Source organism: Brienomyrus brachyistius, chromosome 1, assembly GCF_023856365.1.
Source record: "Brienomyrus brachyistius isolate T26 chromosome 1, BBRACH_0.4, whole genome shotgun sequence".
Classification (NCBI taxonomy): Eukaryota; Metazoa; Chordata; class Actinopteri; order Osteoglossiformes; family Mormyridae; genus Brienomyrus; species Brienomyrus brachyistius.
Window position 1 is genome coordinate 52789593 of NC_064533.1, and position 15308 is coordinate 52804900.

Below are 15308 nucleotides of genomic sequence, written 5' to 3' on the forward strand. Positions count from 1 at the left end.
GCTGTTCACAATGTTGCTTTGTGTGTCTCCCTATGTGAACATCTCCAGCCAAGACCAAAACATCAGCCGTGCTAAGGGTCACTGTCCCGCTCATCTGTTGACGCTCGGTATCCGTCATTGTTCCATATATCCCTGCTGTGATCCTTCTGCGGGACTTTGAAATGGAGGCTTTCTTGAGTTTCCAGCTAAAAAGGCCATTTTTTTTTTTTATTTGTATTTACGCCGGGGAACTCTTGAGTGGATCAATGTGGACGATGTACCAGCCACAAGCAGCTGTCGCAGGTCACTCTGTAACCCCGAAACACCAAGTCTCATTTGCTTTCTTCTCCTGACAATTGGATACTTCCTGTAATACCCCCACCCCCAGCCGCCTGCTTTATTTTGATGTAGCCGTTTGTGGGAAAGTCCGTGCCGGCATGTTTGTGTCTGATGCCTGCTGGCTGCAGTGACATCTCATCTTCATCAGCTGCCCTCCCCACCCTCACCCCTCCCTTGTTTGTCTGCAGCTCCGGCTCCAGCTGCTCGGCGCAGGTGGAGAGACGCAGCTAAACCACTGTTTACACAAGAAGAACAGAAAGAAACACAGGAAATCAGTACAGCTGAAAGAAAGGGATTTAAATATACATGCTTCACAGGAAGATGCAGCTTAGGCCCTCCAGTCAAAGGAGCTCCCTGAGAAAATGGCTGGAGACAGACAGAAGGGTGCTGTACCATGAAACACAGAGGCAGCTATGAAGTTTAATTTTTGGTGGGAAAAGTACATAATTACTGCGTATTACTGCATAATGATTTATGCTCAAATACCAAACCTGACACCTAAATCATCTATGTTTTTATATATGTTTATTTGTTAAATATTTCCAGATATAGACACAAGTTTACAAAAACGTTTGTTTTTACTTGCTCTTTTGTATCATTGTGAACTTACTCACTTACTAACTTATCTGGATTAATTAACAAGCACAAAATATTTACCCTCCTGAACCTTTCAATAGGGAGGGAAAGCCCCTACCTGTGACTCATAATACCCCATACATCTTAGCTTGATAGATTCTAAATGCAATATGTATCTTTACCCTTTTTAAGTCACTACAATATTTACAGTACATTTTACATTTCCATTTTCCTTACTATATGCATAAATTGACTGTACGATGTGTAAACCTGAATATATTTGAACTGAAAAAAAATGTAATTTGGCATGTTTATGAGTCACATGTAAGTAGGAACCACGTGCTATTATGCTATTGTTAAATGTTATACTCTATTGTACTCACAAACGTAACAAACGGACACGCCTGCTGAATCTCATTCTACGTCAGGGAAACGAATCATTTAAGCTGAAAACTTTGAGTTTGTGAGCATTATTTTTGAGTCCCGGAAAGGTGCTGTAAGAGTATAATTAGTGCATGTGTGTTTCAGTGAATTGCCGAATTTGACACATTGAAAGGGGGAGCCCAGGCTACAAAACGACGGAATAGACCATTTCCGCACGGTAGGGACTTTCCTTAACCATTACAGCTTCTTTGGGTAAAATATTTTAAATAATATTTACTTACCGGCGTAATTACTACTTAATTTGTAAATAAAATAAAAACATTTCCCGAAACTCCGATGGAAAAGGAGTGTGATTGCTGTTCTTTATAATGATATAAACGGACACCCCCGTGAGGTAAATCTATTTATAGTATCAGGTTTTGCAATATAAAGAATTGCTACAGTGTAAATTTCACTGCGGATGGGACCAGACGTTTCTCGCAAATGAAATGGAGTGAATTATTAGTTGAATTTAAATTAAAATCGTTATCGATGACCGACTGAGCTAAGGCTGGGTATGAGAAAAAGGCGTGTGGAAAACCCTCGGTTTACTCGATCGACGTCGAACTGATACTCGGTAAGTTTGCGTCGTTTTCGCTTTGGATTTAGACAATATTATCGTTGACAGGGGAGGTCTGAGTTCACAGCAAGAACAGAGCTTCAAACACTTCTTTAGACACAACGGCAAGCCATATTTTACAAAACAGTAAAATTTGTAAATTTTCTAACTTCCTGCTGAACTTGGTATTTTTTTGTACTGTCTTAGACAATGTCTTTCTAGGTTTTATTTATATAATATAGTTCCTTATATTTACCCAATTTTACACTGACAGGTGCTTTCATAACAAGCGTTTCAAGTTTTGACAGGTTAAAATGGATACAGTGATTCGGGTGGCTGTTTTTATATGTTCATATATTACTGTGCTGGAGATCGCATCCATATCCAGTCGCTTAAACGTGAAAGAAAGAAAGAAAGCCTTTTTATAAGGCGAGGCTGAAAAAGCAGCTGATCGGCCGGGTAGCTGAAAGTACTGAAAACGAGGACAGCGTTTGTCTAGCTTTGTTTAGTAGTGGTGTTTAATTACAGTTTTTAATGAGCTGTAATTATTGTGACGGGCGACACGGATCCCTAGGCATCGTTCTTTAGCTGACTTGGCAGAAAATACAATAAATGTATTTTAAATCATAACAGAAACTCTATACTGCTTTTTTATACAAGGGAACAGGTTTAAGCTGATGCTTTAAAATACCGTTTTGCCCACGACTTCTGATTGAATCAGAATTAATCGCGATTAGCTTTTTGAAATAAATATTTATCCTAGTGTGTGTGTTTTAAGTGCAGTCCTCTTCAAATCTGGCCTGCCTTACGAATCAAGCCTTGTTTTCCCAGTGTCTCGAAAGCCAGTTCGCTAATCCACCCCTCCTACCCCTGCCGGTGTCGCTGTCAAAGGGGGACAAAACTTAACAGAGCTAAATAAGAGCGGTTTGCTCTACGTTATCCAGATGCACATGGGAACCGTGACACAGACGAGCCCGAGTCCCCGCTTTACAAGTCACATTCGGCAATCTAAATGTATTACTGTGCATTTATTTAACTGAAACTGCTTTGTGTTTGTAATCCAAAGTCAGACAAAAGAGGACTGTAGCCGAGCAACAGTTTTTATTTGTGGGCACTGATCCTACATTTCCAAATCCACTAAAACAAAATGGAGAACCTTTTGATGGAAATTTGTATGACTGAGCAAGTAAACCTTTTAAAATTGAACAGATATAGATGTTTAATTCAAACTACGACCCACTGTTCATGTTGTTAGCTATGTCCTAAATATCAAAACACTCAGTTTTTGTTCTGCCCTTTGCTGTAGTGCAGCATCCCGGGGCTATTGATTCTGTTGTCCATGTGCTGTGCCCCTGGAGCAGGGTGCATTTACACGCCTCCCTCACTCGTGTATTCTGGCTGTCCCCTGATCACATGTCCTCAGCTGGTAGGTGATGCCTGTCGTGGCCACATAGGCGCCTTGGCTAATTGGATTTCAGCTTTCCACCAACAGGCCGCTCAATGGCCCGAATTCCCATTCGAGTCAAACTCAGAGTTGCGATGGGATCTCTTCCCCCCCCCCAGTGCATGCTGGGAGGCTGGGGCCACATTGAGAAAGGAAGTTCTCAGTTTCCGCCCTTTGTTATGCATACCCTGAGTCAGGTGCCCCCAGTCTGTGCGTTTCCATCTGGAGGGGGTGGCCCTATGCATATCATCTTAGGCCCCCAACCCAGACCAATCCAATTATGTTCCTGATTTTTTATTTTTATTTTTTTAGGGCACATCCTAATTACCCGCCCCTTTAAGGCACCTTTGCAGGTCATGGTTCAGTTTTAGTCATTGTCCAGGAAACACAACTACAATTAACAGTCCATAAACATGTCAGATAAAATAAGCCACCCCCAAACGGTTTTGGCAGGGAGGAGTTCCTTTTGCCATCCCATCTCTGTTTTTAGCACTATTTATCTCAAGACTGCCTCCCCCTTGCAGTTCCCCCTGTGGCATCCCAGCAGCGCGTTTCCCGAGCTCACGTTATATAAAAGGAGAAAATGTGTTTTCACTAATGGCTTTAAGCGAGGCCTGTAATTGCCCCTTTCTCCCCGGACCGCCGCGTTGAGGCGGCAACTCGCTTCCTTCCAGCCATCTCTGCACGGCATGATTGCAGTGTGCTGATGTCACAAATTACCTTCAAAACCCGAAAAGGGTTTTTTTTTGGGGGTGGTCCTCTTCCCAACAATGGAAGTTGAACTGACCATGAGCTTTGTGCTAGGGCTGGGGGGCTTTTTTTTTAAATTCCGCAATGATGAATCCACAGCTAGAGAACAGAGCGATCTATTCGGCTGTACTGCACACTCTTGCTGAGATCCTGGAAATGGCTCAGATCAGCGTGTGCCTTTTTATCCTCCTTGAAGGGGGGGGGGGGAAGGTGGCTGACGCTTGGCTGACATCTCTTTTCATTATCTCCCACTGTGAAACCCCCCCCCCCCAAGGATGAACGCCCGGCTTCCTGTCTGCAGTCTCTCCTTATTGTAATCCCTCTCTGTCTGCTGTGTGAGTGTGGATGCTGTTCATCCAGAGACTAAAAGGCCCCATTCTGTGAAACGCTGAAGGTACATTTGTTCCTTAGCAGCCATGAGTACATGAGGATGGGAAGTTTGGGGAGGGTGGGGTCTCTTCTGTGGGTTCAGTTATATTATGCATATCCCCCCCCCCCCCCCGTACCCCTCTTACTGTGTTCCAGGTGTAGACATCGCCATGGCAACCAGCGCTGTTCCCAGCGACAACCTCCCTACGTACAAGCTGGTGGTGGTGGGGGATGGGGGGGTCGGCAAGAGCGCCCTCACCATTCAGTTCTTCCAGAAGATCTTTGTGCCGGACTACGATCCCACCATCGAGGACTCGTACCTGAAACACACGGAGATTGATGGCCAGTGGGCCATTCTCGATGGTAAGCCACCCTCCTGCCCCCCCCCCCCCCCCAGGACCCGAAATGCCGAGGTTGGCTCTGCTGTGAGCGTGACGACTGGCATCCTCTCCTCTGACGCACTCCAACAGTCACGTTCCCTTGTTTTTGCTGTGTCTTTTCCCCCCTTTTGGGTGATTCATCGGCCTGAATCCGTGACTCAGTTTCAGAAACCATTGTCCCAGGGCACAGTGTAAGGAGTTAAATCATGTTTTCTGAACACATCCCACCTCATATGCATGTGCTTGGCTGTTTAAGGTCACTAGTACTTAAACTCAGACCACAGTGGCTGTGCCCGTTTGGATGAAGTGTGTGACAGGCCGTGAGGGTGTGGTGTGCATTTGAGCATGACTGCACTCCTGAGAGCTACACTGCCTCCATCCCTGCAGTGCTGGACACGGCTGGCCAGGAGGAATTCAGTGCCATGCGGGAGCAGTACATGCGCACGGGTGACGGTTTCCTCATAGTCTTCTCCGTGACAGATAAGGCCAGCTTCGAGCATGTGGACCGATTCCACCAGCTGATCCTGCGTGTGAAGGACAGGTGAGATCTCCCTCCGGGTACCAGCTCTGAATCCACCCGCTTGACACTAGCTACCCTGTGATTTTTCTACTTATTCTTAGCATGTTAGCTTTTAGCCAGTGTGTTAATCCAAAGCTATTTTTGTTCTTGCTCTTCAGGGACAATTTTTCTTGTATATTCAGCCAGTCATCTTTAGTCATGCAGTTAAGCATCTTCCTTCTTAAGGGTCCAATGCTAGGGCTCCCACCGGGACGCCAGCTGAGCACCTGTTAGGTTCCAAGCACTTGGTGTACGGCCGGCATCAGCCTTGTGACGTGTTTGGGTCTCTGCCTTTCCAGGGAGTCCTTCCCCATGGTCCTGGTGGCCAACAAGGTGGACCTGGTGCACCTGAGGAAGGTGACGACTGAGCAGGGCAGGGAGATGGCGGCCAAGCACAGTGTGAGTGTCAGGGGGAGCCTCAAGGGGCCCTCAGGGGCCTGGGCCCTAAATGAAAGCTCCCACGGTTGTTTGACACAGAAAGCAAACCAGTTACCATCCTTATCACATGTTCTGTCCATCAATTTCTTTAAACGTATCATATCGTGTTGTCTGTAAAACGTTCTTCAGTGAGAACGGCGCTTTCTTCAGAGAAAGGCGCTAAATATATATATATATATATATATATATATATATATATATATATATATATATATATATATATATATATATATATATATATATATATATATATATATATATATATATTATATACACATACATACATGCAGCACTACAGGTTACAGTAGAACAGGACATCTGCGAAAAACTTACACGAATAATGTAAAAATCGATATAAACAAGGACCAGCTTAACTGACGTCTCCACAGCAGTAGTTACTCCAAAGGTTTTGTGGAGAATCTACAGGGGCGGCTGTCCAGCAGGGGGGAGGAGAGAGTATGTGTGGGACAGGGTATGAGGCCACGCCTCCCTGCATCACTGCGTCAGAGTACTAAGAGGCTGCTGTCAGCTTGAACTCCGCCATGCCTGTAGATGTGTTGCTCAAAAACAAACTTTGCTATTCTTGGAAGGTCATGCTGAGAGCGCGAACGCCTGTGAGACGCGTAACTGAGAGAGTGAAAGAGAGAGTGAGAGTGTTGGAGTGCGAACAGAGCCTGTAATCCAAGTGACAGGTTTTGGCTTGGCAGTGAAGGGTTGTTGTAAGATGTGCAGCCTTAGCATGTGAAATGAGGGCAGATGAAGTCCAGAATGATATTCATGTTTGTTACTTATGTGTTTTGTACAGATTACGTACATCGAAACCAGTGCCAAGGACCCTCCCATGAATGTGGACAAAGCATTTCACGAGCTGGTCAGAGTAATCAGGTAGGTTAGCTCTGATACGCATGTCAGATCTCACGTTTGTTACCATTAGTTGTCTTTCCATACAATAGCAGCTAACGACAGCAGGCTTACATGACTGTTCTGAATGTTGAGCTGATGCTTCTACTATCAAAGCAATTTGTGTTAATCACTGACACATCTTGACCATTGAGGTATAGTTCGCGTTTGGCGCGGGCACATCTCCATTGTTGAGGCAGTTGGCGCTTGGAGCGGGCACATCTCCATCGTTGAGGCAGTTGGCGCTTGGAGCGGGCACATCTCCATCGTTGAGGCAGTTAGCGCTTGGCGCGGGCACATCTCCATCGTGGAGGCAGTTGGCGCTTGGCGCGGGCACATCTCCATCGTTGAGGCAGTTAGCGCTTGGCGCGGGCACATCTCCATCGTTGAGGCAGTTAGCGCTTGGCGCGGGCACATCTCCATCGTTGAGGCAGTTAGCGCTTGGCGCGGGCACATCTCCATCGTTGAGGCAGTTAGCGCTTGGCGCGGGCACATCTCCATCGTTGAGGCAGTTAGCGCTTAGCATATCACCTTGTTGAGACAGTTAGAGGGTAGCTCAGATGCATCCTCACTGGTAAAGCAGGGCAGGCACAACCATCTAAAGACTCATATTTGCAAAAAGATCTCCAGGCAAGAAGTTAGAACCAGGGATTAGGATCCGTATTACAGAGGAAACTTGTTCCAGAATTCGAACACTCAAAGACCTGTTCATGCAGCCTTGAGCGGTTTTGCTTTTTCTGCACATGAAACAAAAAGTCGCGGTGGGCTGGCTGAAGCGGGCCCGGGATGGTACCACCTGCACTTCAGAGCGCACCACACCGTTCTGAGAACCCGAGAACAACAACCTCGTTTATGAATGACAAATTGCGAGATTAGTCAAAGGAGGCCTGCTGTTCTGTATCCAGTGACGGCATTGTTTTTGTCTGACTGCCTCAAAGTATTTCCCAGGAAGTGTTCTGAGGAAATGCAGATCTGCCCTCACAGCTGGTCTAAATCAAACCAAAGCTGCCGCGGCTTCGGTGAAGCGCTGCACACAGGACAGGAAGCACTCCGGAATCCCCGGGCTGACAGTGATTGTGTTTCCCTCATCATCACTTCCTGTTTCTGCCTGGGGGCCACGGTGACAGTTGCCAGGGTTATCAGTCTAAAACCTTCTCCCCACCCCTCCTTCCTCCTACAATCCCTCTCTTTCCTGCAGGCAGGAAATCCCCGAGAAGAGCCAGAAGAAGAAGAAAAAGAAGGCCAAGTGGCGTGGGGACAGGTCCACCGGCTCTCACCGGCTCCGCTGCGTCATTTTGTGAGCAGCCATGTCGGGGATAATGGGCTTGGCGCTGCCATGCCTCTTACCATCACAGCCAGGAGGACTGAGCATGTTCAGGCTCCACGTCGCATCCCCTGATCGTTTGTGACAGGGGTGGGGATCAGGGTGGTCTGACCCCGCCCCACCAACCGGCCAGGATGAAGACTGGTTCATGTTTGGGCACTGGCCAAATTCTCAGGGGGGAGGGGGAGCACACTGGGTTTCCCAAGGAGTGAAGCATAACCAATCACGGTCCGCTTTTTCCGCCGAGCTTTCCGGGACAGGAACGTCACAATGAGGAAGAGCGGGGGCTGTCCCCCGGCAAAGCCGAAGCGGAGTGACCCACAGTTTGGACGCCCAGATGAGCTCCAGCTGGCCGGGGGAGGAGCCCCAGCAATTGGCGCCATTACAGGGTCTGAAACAGTGTGACCCAAGTGTTACACAGTGGCTTGGTGGGGGTGGGGTGGGAACCTACAGTGCTTTTTTTTTTTTTTTTTTTTTTTTTTTTTTTTTTTTTTTTTTTTTTTTTTGCATGTTGAAAACACCCTGTGCCTTTTTTTCAAAATGTTTGGCATGGTGGGGGGTTCAATGATGAAGCCAACATACAAGTCCTTTTTTGAAGGATGTCTTTCCTAACGTTGATCTGCATACCCTTCTGGCATGCATTGGGAGGGTCTGAGTACCAGAAAGGAATGTCAGGCTTGGAAAGCCAATAAAATCACACTCATGTTAGGTGTGCCTGCTGCTTCCTTTTGGTGTAGCGAACAGTGACAAGATAGTTAGCTGGGATGGGTGGTGACCTTCCTTTCACTGACGGCCGGCTTACCGTTCCGACGGTGTTCGTGGTGAGGTGCCTCTCCTCTCTGCTGGGAGACAAAAATGAAGCCTGACTGTTTTTTGTGCAGTGTTTAGATGTTGCATTTTGACTGATTTTTATGCCTGATTTTCATATTTATTTCCATCGTGTGAGTTTTTTTTTCACGCATCCCACTGGCTAAGATCCGTGGGGGGAGTGGAGGCTGTGAGTGGTGGCCTGCCAGCCGAACCTGCTGGTGTGAAGGACTGGGGGGGGGGGGAATAAAAGAAAGATCATGATTAAACACAGCAAATGTAATGTTTGTGTCAGTAAGTGTTAGAAACCATGTAACAGAAAATGCTGGAGACCAAAGGAGGTACATTTTGTGACCATTGTTGAAAACAGTGCAACTAAATTTTACTCTGGTGTGCCTGGCCATTTGTATTTTTATTATTATTACTAACCATCATTCTATATAACATGAAACACAAGAAAGGGGCAAGGATTGGTGTGTAGGGTTCAATTTTGAGAACTAGTTCCAGATTAGACACTTATAAATTTTTAAGAACTGGAAGTTTGCTAAGACATTTGAATTACGGTTCCCCATCAATTCCTGCACCTGCATTTTTAATCAACTATGTAAGGGTTACTGTACGACAACTGCACTTACACAAATGTACTTGAAATTATTTTCATGTTTACAAACCGAAAACGTATTTATTAGTAGAACTATTTAGGTTCTAGATTTGGGCGGTATAATGGCAGCATAACATGTTTAATTTTGGCTGGACTGTATCATGGGCGATTTTAAAATGCCGAAATAGTGTTGCTTTTTAAAATATAGTAGAAAAGCCGTATACCGACATGTAATATATGGATGGTATCAAGAATTAGATATCGTTTGCTACTGTTAAATGTTTTGGTTATATATGGGCCCAAGCCACTGTCTATAGTTATCCGTTGCTAAAACGGGATGCCAGTCGTTAGATTGGAACTTATCCGCTGTTAAACCCAAAGGCCAGTCTTTATGTATGAAGTCAGATGTGTAATAACCATGGAATAAGTGGGTATTGTATGTTTTCAGATGCATGGCTGCAGAGAGAAAGTATATACATTCAGCTATTGTTTCAATTTCAAGCATTATGTACCTCCTGGTATTATGCTCCGTTATGGATAAAACCTGACTTACTTGCCAATAACTGATTTTTAAAACTGGACCTGCCTACTATCCAGTTTAGGAAGGTTAAACAGATCTGTAAAGTACTACTGACATCAGTGGCAAACTGCCATCCAAAGCTCAGTGTGGTTGTTAACCATATTTATTTATATCTTGAAACCCCCTGTTTTTGTTTTAATAAAATATGGAAATGACGTAACCTGCGACAAGTAACTCTTGCTGTAATAGTTGAACAATAAATGCAGTGTGTTGTTACTGAAACATTTTGACTTTTTTTTTTACTGTATTATAAATTGAACCAGGAATCAATAAGAACCAGATTTATTGAACAGAATCGGATTTGTAATTTGCAAAATCGAGATGATTCCTAGTCCTACTGTGAGTGTGTGAGATACACAGTGATTAGAGTGAAGAGCTAAGGATAGGCTGTCATCATCAAACGTGGGTTGGGTTCGATTCTGCGCAGGAAGTCATCTCCCTTTGTTCCGTCCATAATAACTCTCACTCTCACTTGGCCCTTTGGTAATAATAAAATGGACTTTTGTGTTGATGTTTAAAATGCCATTTAACTTCTTCTCTTAAAGCACTACTTTAGACTATTTTGATTAAAATGACACATTTACATATAAATTGTATGTTTATTGCCAAAGCATTCATCAGTAAAACAGTTAAAACGGAAAAAAATATTAATGTGTTATATTGCGTATTGATGTAAGTGATGCACCTACATATGATGCTGGTGCTTCTAACATTTTCAGTAAGGAGTACCAGTGCTACTAGTGGAAAAAGTTAGTCTGGACCCTGAGATCTCAGCAGGTCTTCAGACTTGAGAAAAAAATGCCTGGTGACTCAGAGCTATGTGATTTTAAAGAAAACACACTGGGACATCACTGGCAGTGCCATGCAGCTGTGGACAGGGAGACTGACTGGGCTGTGGGCTTTATTCCAAACCTTTCTGGCTGACAAAGGATTTGGGCTCCACCCACGTCTTAAGTGACACAGTGTCGGTTTTGAATTAGATCATTGGTGGTGATACAGTGGGCGTGTAAGTGTGTGGATTAGCTTTATGTTACATGGTGGGAACCAAATGTCCCCCACAATATGAAACAACCTGCCATTCTGACCATTTGTAGGTCCCCACAAAGATCTATGAATGCAACCAAAAAAGTAAAAAATGGCAAAAGTCTCATATTTTGTTTGATTACTTATGGTTAAGGTTAGGAATGGGTAGGGGTTAAGGTCGTCATGTTGGGCTTTGAGTTTTCCCCCTAGACATGAATGGAATGCAAACCTGTGTGTGTGCGTGTGTGTGTATGTGTGTGTGTCTTTCCAAAACGCTGACATTCTTGTCTGGAGGTGCACCACCATGTCAGAGACTGATCGTCCCTCTTTCTTACACACTAGCATCCTTGTCCGACTTCACTGAGACATGTGTGCCCAGATCTTATCAGCTATGGGTGACCAAAGCGTGCCCGGCAGTGACAGTGGTTGTCCGGGTGACACATTAGCGTCAGAAGCTATTTTTCCTCCTTGCTTTATCGGCCCCAGAGCCCTCAGAGACACCTAGTCCAGAGACACCCATGCTGTCCCCTGCACAGACGTGATTGGCTGGCAGTTATAACCAGACTAATGTGATGCTTCTGCCATATCCAAGGTAACCAGCATTTTTCTCAGTTAATGGAGAAATCTAAGCTCAGACGCATCACTCCTCTGGCTAACAGTCTAAGCAGTATACCAGTCACTAACGGAAAAAGAAATAGCTTTGGAAAGTTAGAAGCACACTGAAAGAGAAGAAAGCTTTGATCGTCTCATGCTGGAAATACACCCCCCCCCCCACCTCTGCTGGTATGACTTGGGGCAGGAATGTGGTTTCTCATGCCGCGCGACGCACGTCACAGCATAGTTCACCTCTGGGTTGCCGTAGGAGACGCAGGCGGCCCGGTGTCACTAGGGCTGCTCCGGCACACGCCGCTAATGTGATGCCTCGAGCAGTGTAAATGGGTAAAACATTAAAATACACCCCTGAAGCAAATGTCAGTGGGTAGTGAAAAGGTTACAGACTATAACACTGAAGGTTACTGGTTTGAGTCCCAATGAGCCATAATATCTTAAGCAAAGTAGTTACCGTAAATTGCATCCCTAAAAGTGCTCTGTACAAATAAATTAAGAACTCCAAGGCATTTCAAGTAAAACAAACGTCAAACAGACAAAATGTATTTTGACTAGTCCTTCATTGTTATGCATTGTGTCTGGTGAACACACCGAACAAAAACAACTGGGCCATTGTGGGACGTTGGCACATATTAAGATGGTCTACTGTAGGGCAGACATTTCTCATTTCACATCGATGAATCACCTGGAAGTCAAGCAGCATTTTTTTTTTTTGAAGAGTAAACGGCTTGTTGGAAACTCAACGCGAGTTCGAGCCCCGTTAATGCGGTACACCAAGACGCAAACTTTCCATTTATGTCGGTTTATGAAATTCTTCATTGGTTTAAAAAATGAAAAATAAAAAAGGAAAACATAACGCGCTCAGACAGTACTAGTCATGCCACAGTTGACATTCACTTTTGGCTGTGTTACACATTTTTGTATCCATACATGAATGATTTCTACACTATTAATGTATTATTTCCTGAGCGTGTTTCTCCGCTATGTACCTCCCAGTGTGTCATAAAATAATACGTTTCCTATAAAGCCTTGTAGGTCTCCATTTTAATTAGGCTACCTCTTAAAATTGATCTGTGAAAGGCTTTGCTGCAATGTTTGTACTAAAAGGATTTTATTGGATAAATAACGATCATTGGAGCGCGAAAGCACTTTGGGAAGCCATTTTAAGCACAACGTCCGCTGAGATGGTCTGACATACTTATAAATGGTGAAATTGTTCAGATACCATCTTTTAGCAATATACCGATTTCTTCATAAATCAAGTAGTCTTTGGTCATTTTGACTCCCCATTAAATAATAAGGGTCATTAAAATAATACGTAGTCTAATTGCAATGACCTCAGCTATTGTTGGCAGAGTACAGCGATGATGTAATCTCGGCTCGCCGCAGCGCTGTTGTGTATTTCACACCGTCTTGCTGGGTGACTGAAAGGCCACTGCATACTGGCGGTCCGTTCAGCCCTTCACTTCATGGCCAGATTGTTATTACTTGAGGATGTCGACACAATGTAACAATCCACTGTGATCTAGTGAATACATAACCAGTTACATTATTTAGTTTTCTCCCATTCTTATGAGACTAATTGGGTATACTGGCGTGTTAAATACTGCCATATTACTATACCGTCTGCAAATCTAGGTGATTGATTTGGGGACATAAACATTTGTTTTTGCATACTAAAACGTCCCAAGTGGAAAGTCCAAATGGAAACTCCCAGTTCCTGCTTCAGCACGTTTCAGACGGGCTGTTAAATCTCTAAACAGGTATACATTAGGGTGCCCCCAGTGCATCTGAGGTCCCACTTCTGGTACAAAGCAGGTCTATTCTTTCTATAAAAAAACATAATGTAATCTCTCCTTGCATCTGTCCGAAGCACAATATCCTTAAATACAAAATGCAAAATCGACGCGTACACAGCTACAAGTGTCCCTTGCAAATGACATTTATCGCTCCGCCGCAGACCACGCAAGCGGTACAGAATCTCCTGAACCAAACTCACCGGCCTGTCGTGGATGTCCAGTGTTCATTGAGCGACCCCTACTGGTTGATTTTTTAAGCAATACTTTTTATTCTGACTCAATTATGTTTTTATAGTAAAACCGCATGTATTTCTAAGTTGGTAGGATTTACCCTTGATTTGAAAATCGGATCCATAGGTATATAAAACAGTTTGTTATTTGCACCTTGTTTGGCCTTCTTGGCTGTAATATACTTCAAATAGGATACTAATCCTATATCATTTTGTTCGCTACACATTATACTGCTGTTCGGGAACTAATTCAGTTTAAGATCTATGATGTGAAGTTGGCTTAAAACAACTGATGTCTGTCTATAGAGGTCTAACGTATTAGGTAGGAAGAGAAATGTGGGTAAAACAGTAAATTGCGGAATACACAACAAAACCACCGGTGACCAGGAGGAGGCGACACATGACCGGTCATATTTGGACGTCGATTCCTAGAAGGCACTTTGATTTTGTTTAAGCATTTAGTTACTTATTCCTCAATATATTGCTATAATTATTGCTTTATTATAATGCTTTTGATTATATTATGTTGTTTGCAAATGCTATTTAATTTTTTTGGGTACTTCATACATCTTTTACCATTTGCTGAAGTGTTAAAGTCTGTAAAAACGTTATTTTCTGAGAGGTCCACATATGATACCAATGCAAAACCAGTGACGAACCACATGTGATACTTTCAATTCAAATTAATGAATTTAGGTTTAGAACTTGGGTAAAGAGTATGATGAGAGAGCGCAAATTATGACATGAACCTTTGGTGCACTATGCCACAATGAGTCTAGGTGTGACATAGACCTAAATGAGTCTTGTTTACTGAGCCAGACGGGACTGGTCTCGGTCTGAACCAGAGCAGTGTCTGAAGGTAACAAGCAGTACTCATCCCCGGCTACAGCCCTATCTCCACCTTCCTCTCTCCTGCTACCTTCCGAATGTAGCTGGCTTCTTCGGGAAGCATGTACACAAATGGACCCAGCAAATTGCATCAGCGGATGCCACGGGACGAGTTTCGAATTTGTAGAAGTTGAGCATGAAACGGTGCCTCAGTATCTTTTACAAAAAAAAAAAGACTTATCCATTAGATATCATTGACACTGTCTACTTCACTTCCCTCTCCACCGCATCCAAAAAGAACTGAGGTAACAAGCAGTGAGAAATGTCCTCATCCTTATTTACCCATTGTGTCTCTGGGGCACAGTGTTGAGTGATGCTCAGGCACGATTTCACTACACACATAAGTGTGAGTCCCGCTAGTTAACATGCATGAGAATCCAGCTAGATAAACCACTGGAGAACCTGATTACGTACACTAAATGAGAGTCTAATTAGCAAACCCGGGTGAGAATCCAGTGAGTTGACCCATATTTCAATTCTTGTACAATGTGCAAACTGCACACCCCTTCTTCCTTTAATCCTAAAAGGCTGTCGTAGATTTCACCCTGACCTTCTGGTACCCTGATGTGTGACAGCACATGTAAGCTCCCTCCTTTCCATGTTGGCCTCAAACTACACTACACTAAATATTAAACAGACACACTCCATATGCTGGATATGCTGAAGCAGCGTGTCCTGCTAATCAGCTAGCTAGCTGTGATCTTCTGACTTTACTTGTTAGCTATCTGTTT

The 15308-nt window shown here is 44.1% G+C and overlaps 1 protein-coding gene across 5 annotated transcripts; it reads left to right on the forward strand.

Moving 5' to 3' along the window:
• The first annotated feature begins 1296 nt into the window (after nucleotides 1-1296).
• LOC125746427 (ras-related protein M-Ras) lies at nucleotides 1297-10250 on the forward strand. 5 transcript variants are annotated; one of them, XM_049020390.1, is made up of 7 exons: nucleotides 1297-1495; nucleotides 4345-4464; nucleotides 4596-4802; nucleotides 5207-5360; nucleotides 5678-5777; nucleotides 6622-6701; nucleotides 7915-10250. In XM_049020390.1, exons 3-7 carry the CDS (start codon nucleotides 4610-4612, stop codon nucleotides 8015-8017), a joined length of 630 nt encoding a protein of 209 aa, XP_048876347.1. In that variant the 5' UTR covers nucleotides 1297-1495; nucleotides 4345-4464; nucleotides 4596-4609; the 3' UTR covers nucleotides 8018-10250. The 5 variants fall into 5 exon arrangements, with proteins under 5 accessions (XP_048876347.1, XP_048876357.1, XP_048876365.1 ...); XM_049020380.1 differs by lacking the exon at nucleotides 1297-1495 and adding an exon at nucleotides 1520-1894; XM_049020400.1 differs by lacking the exon at nucleotides 4345-4464.
• Nucleotides 10251-15308: the final 5058 nt, after the last annotated feature.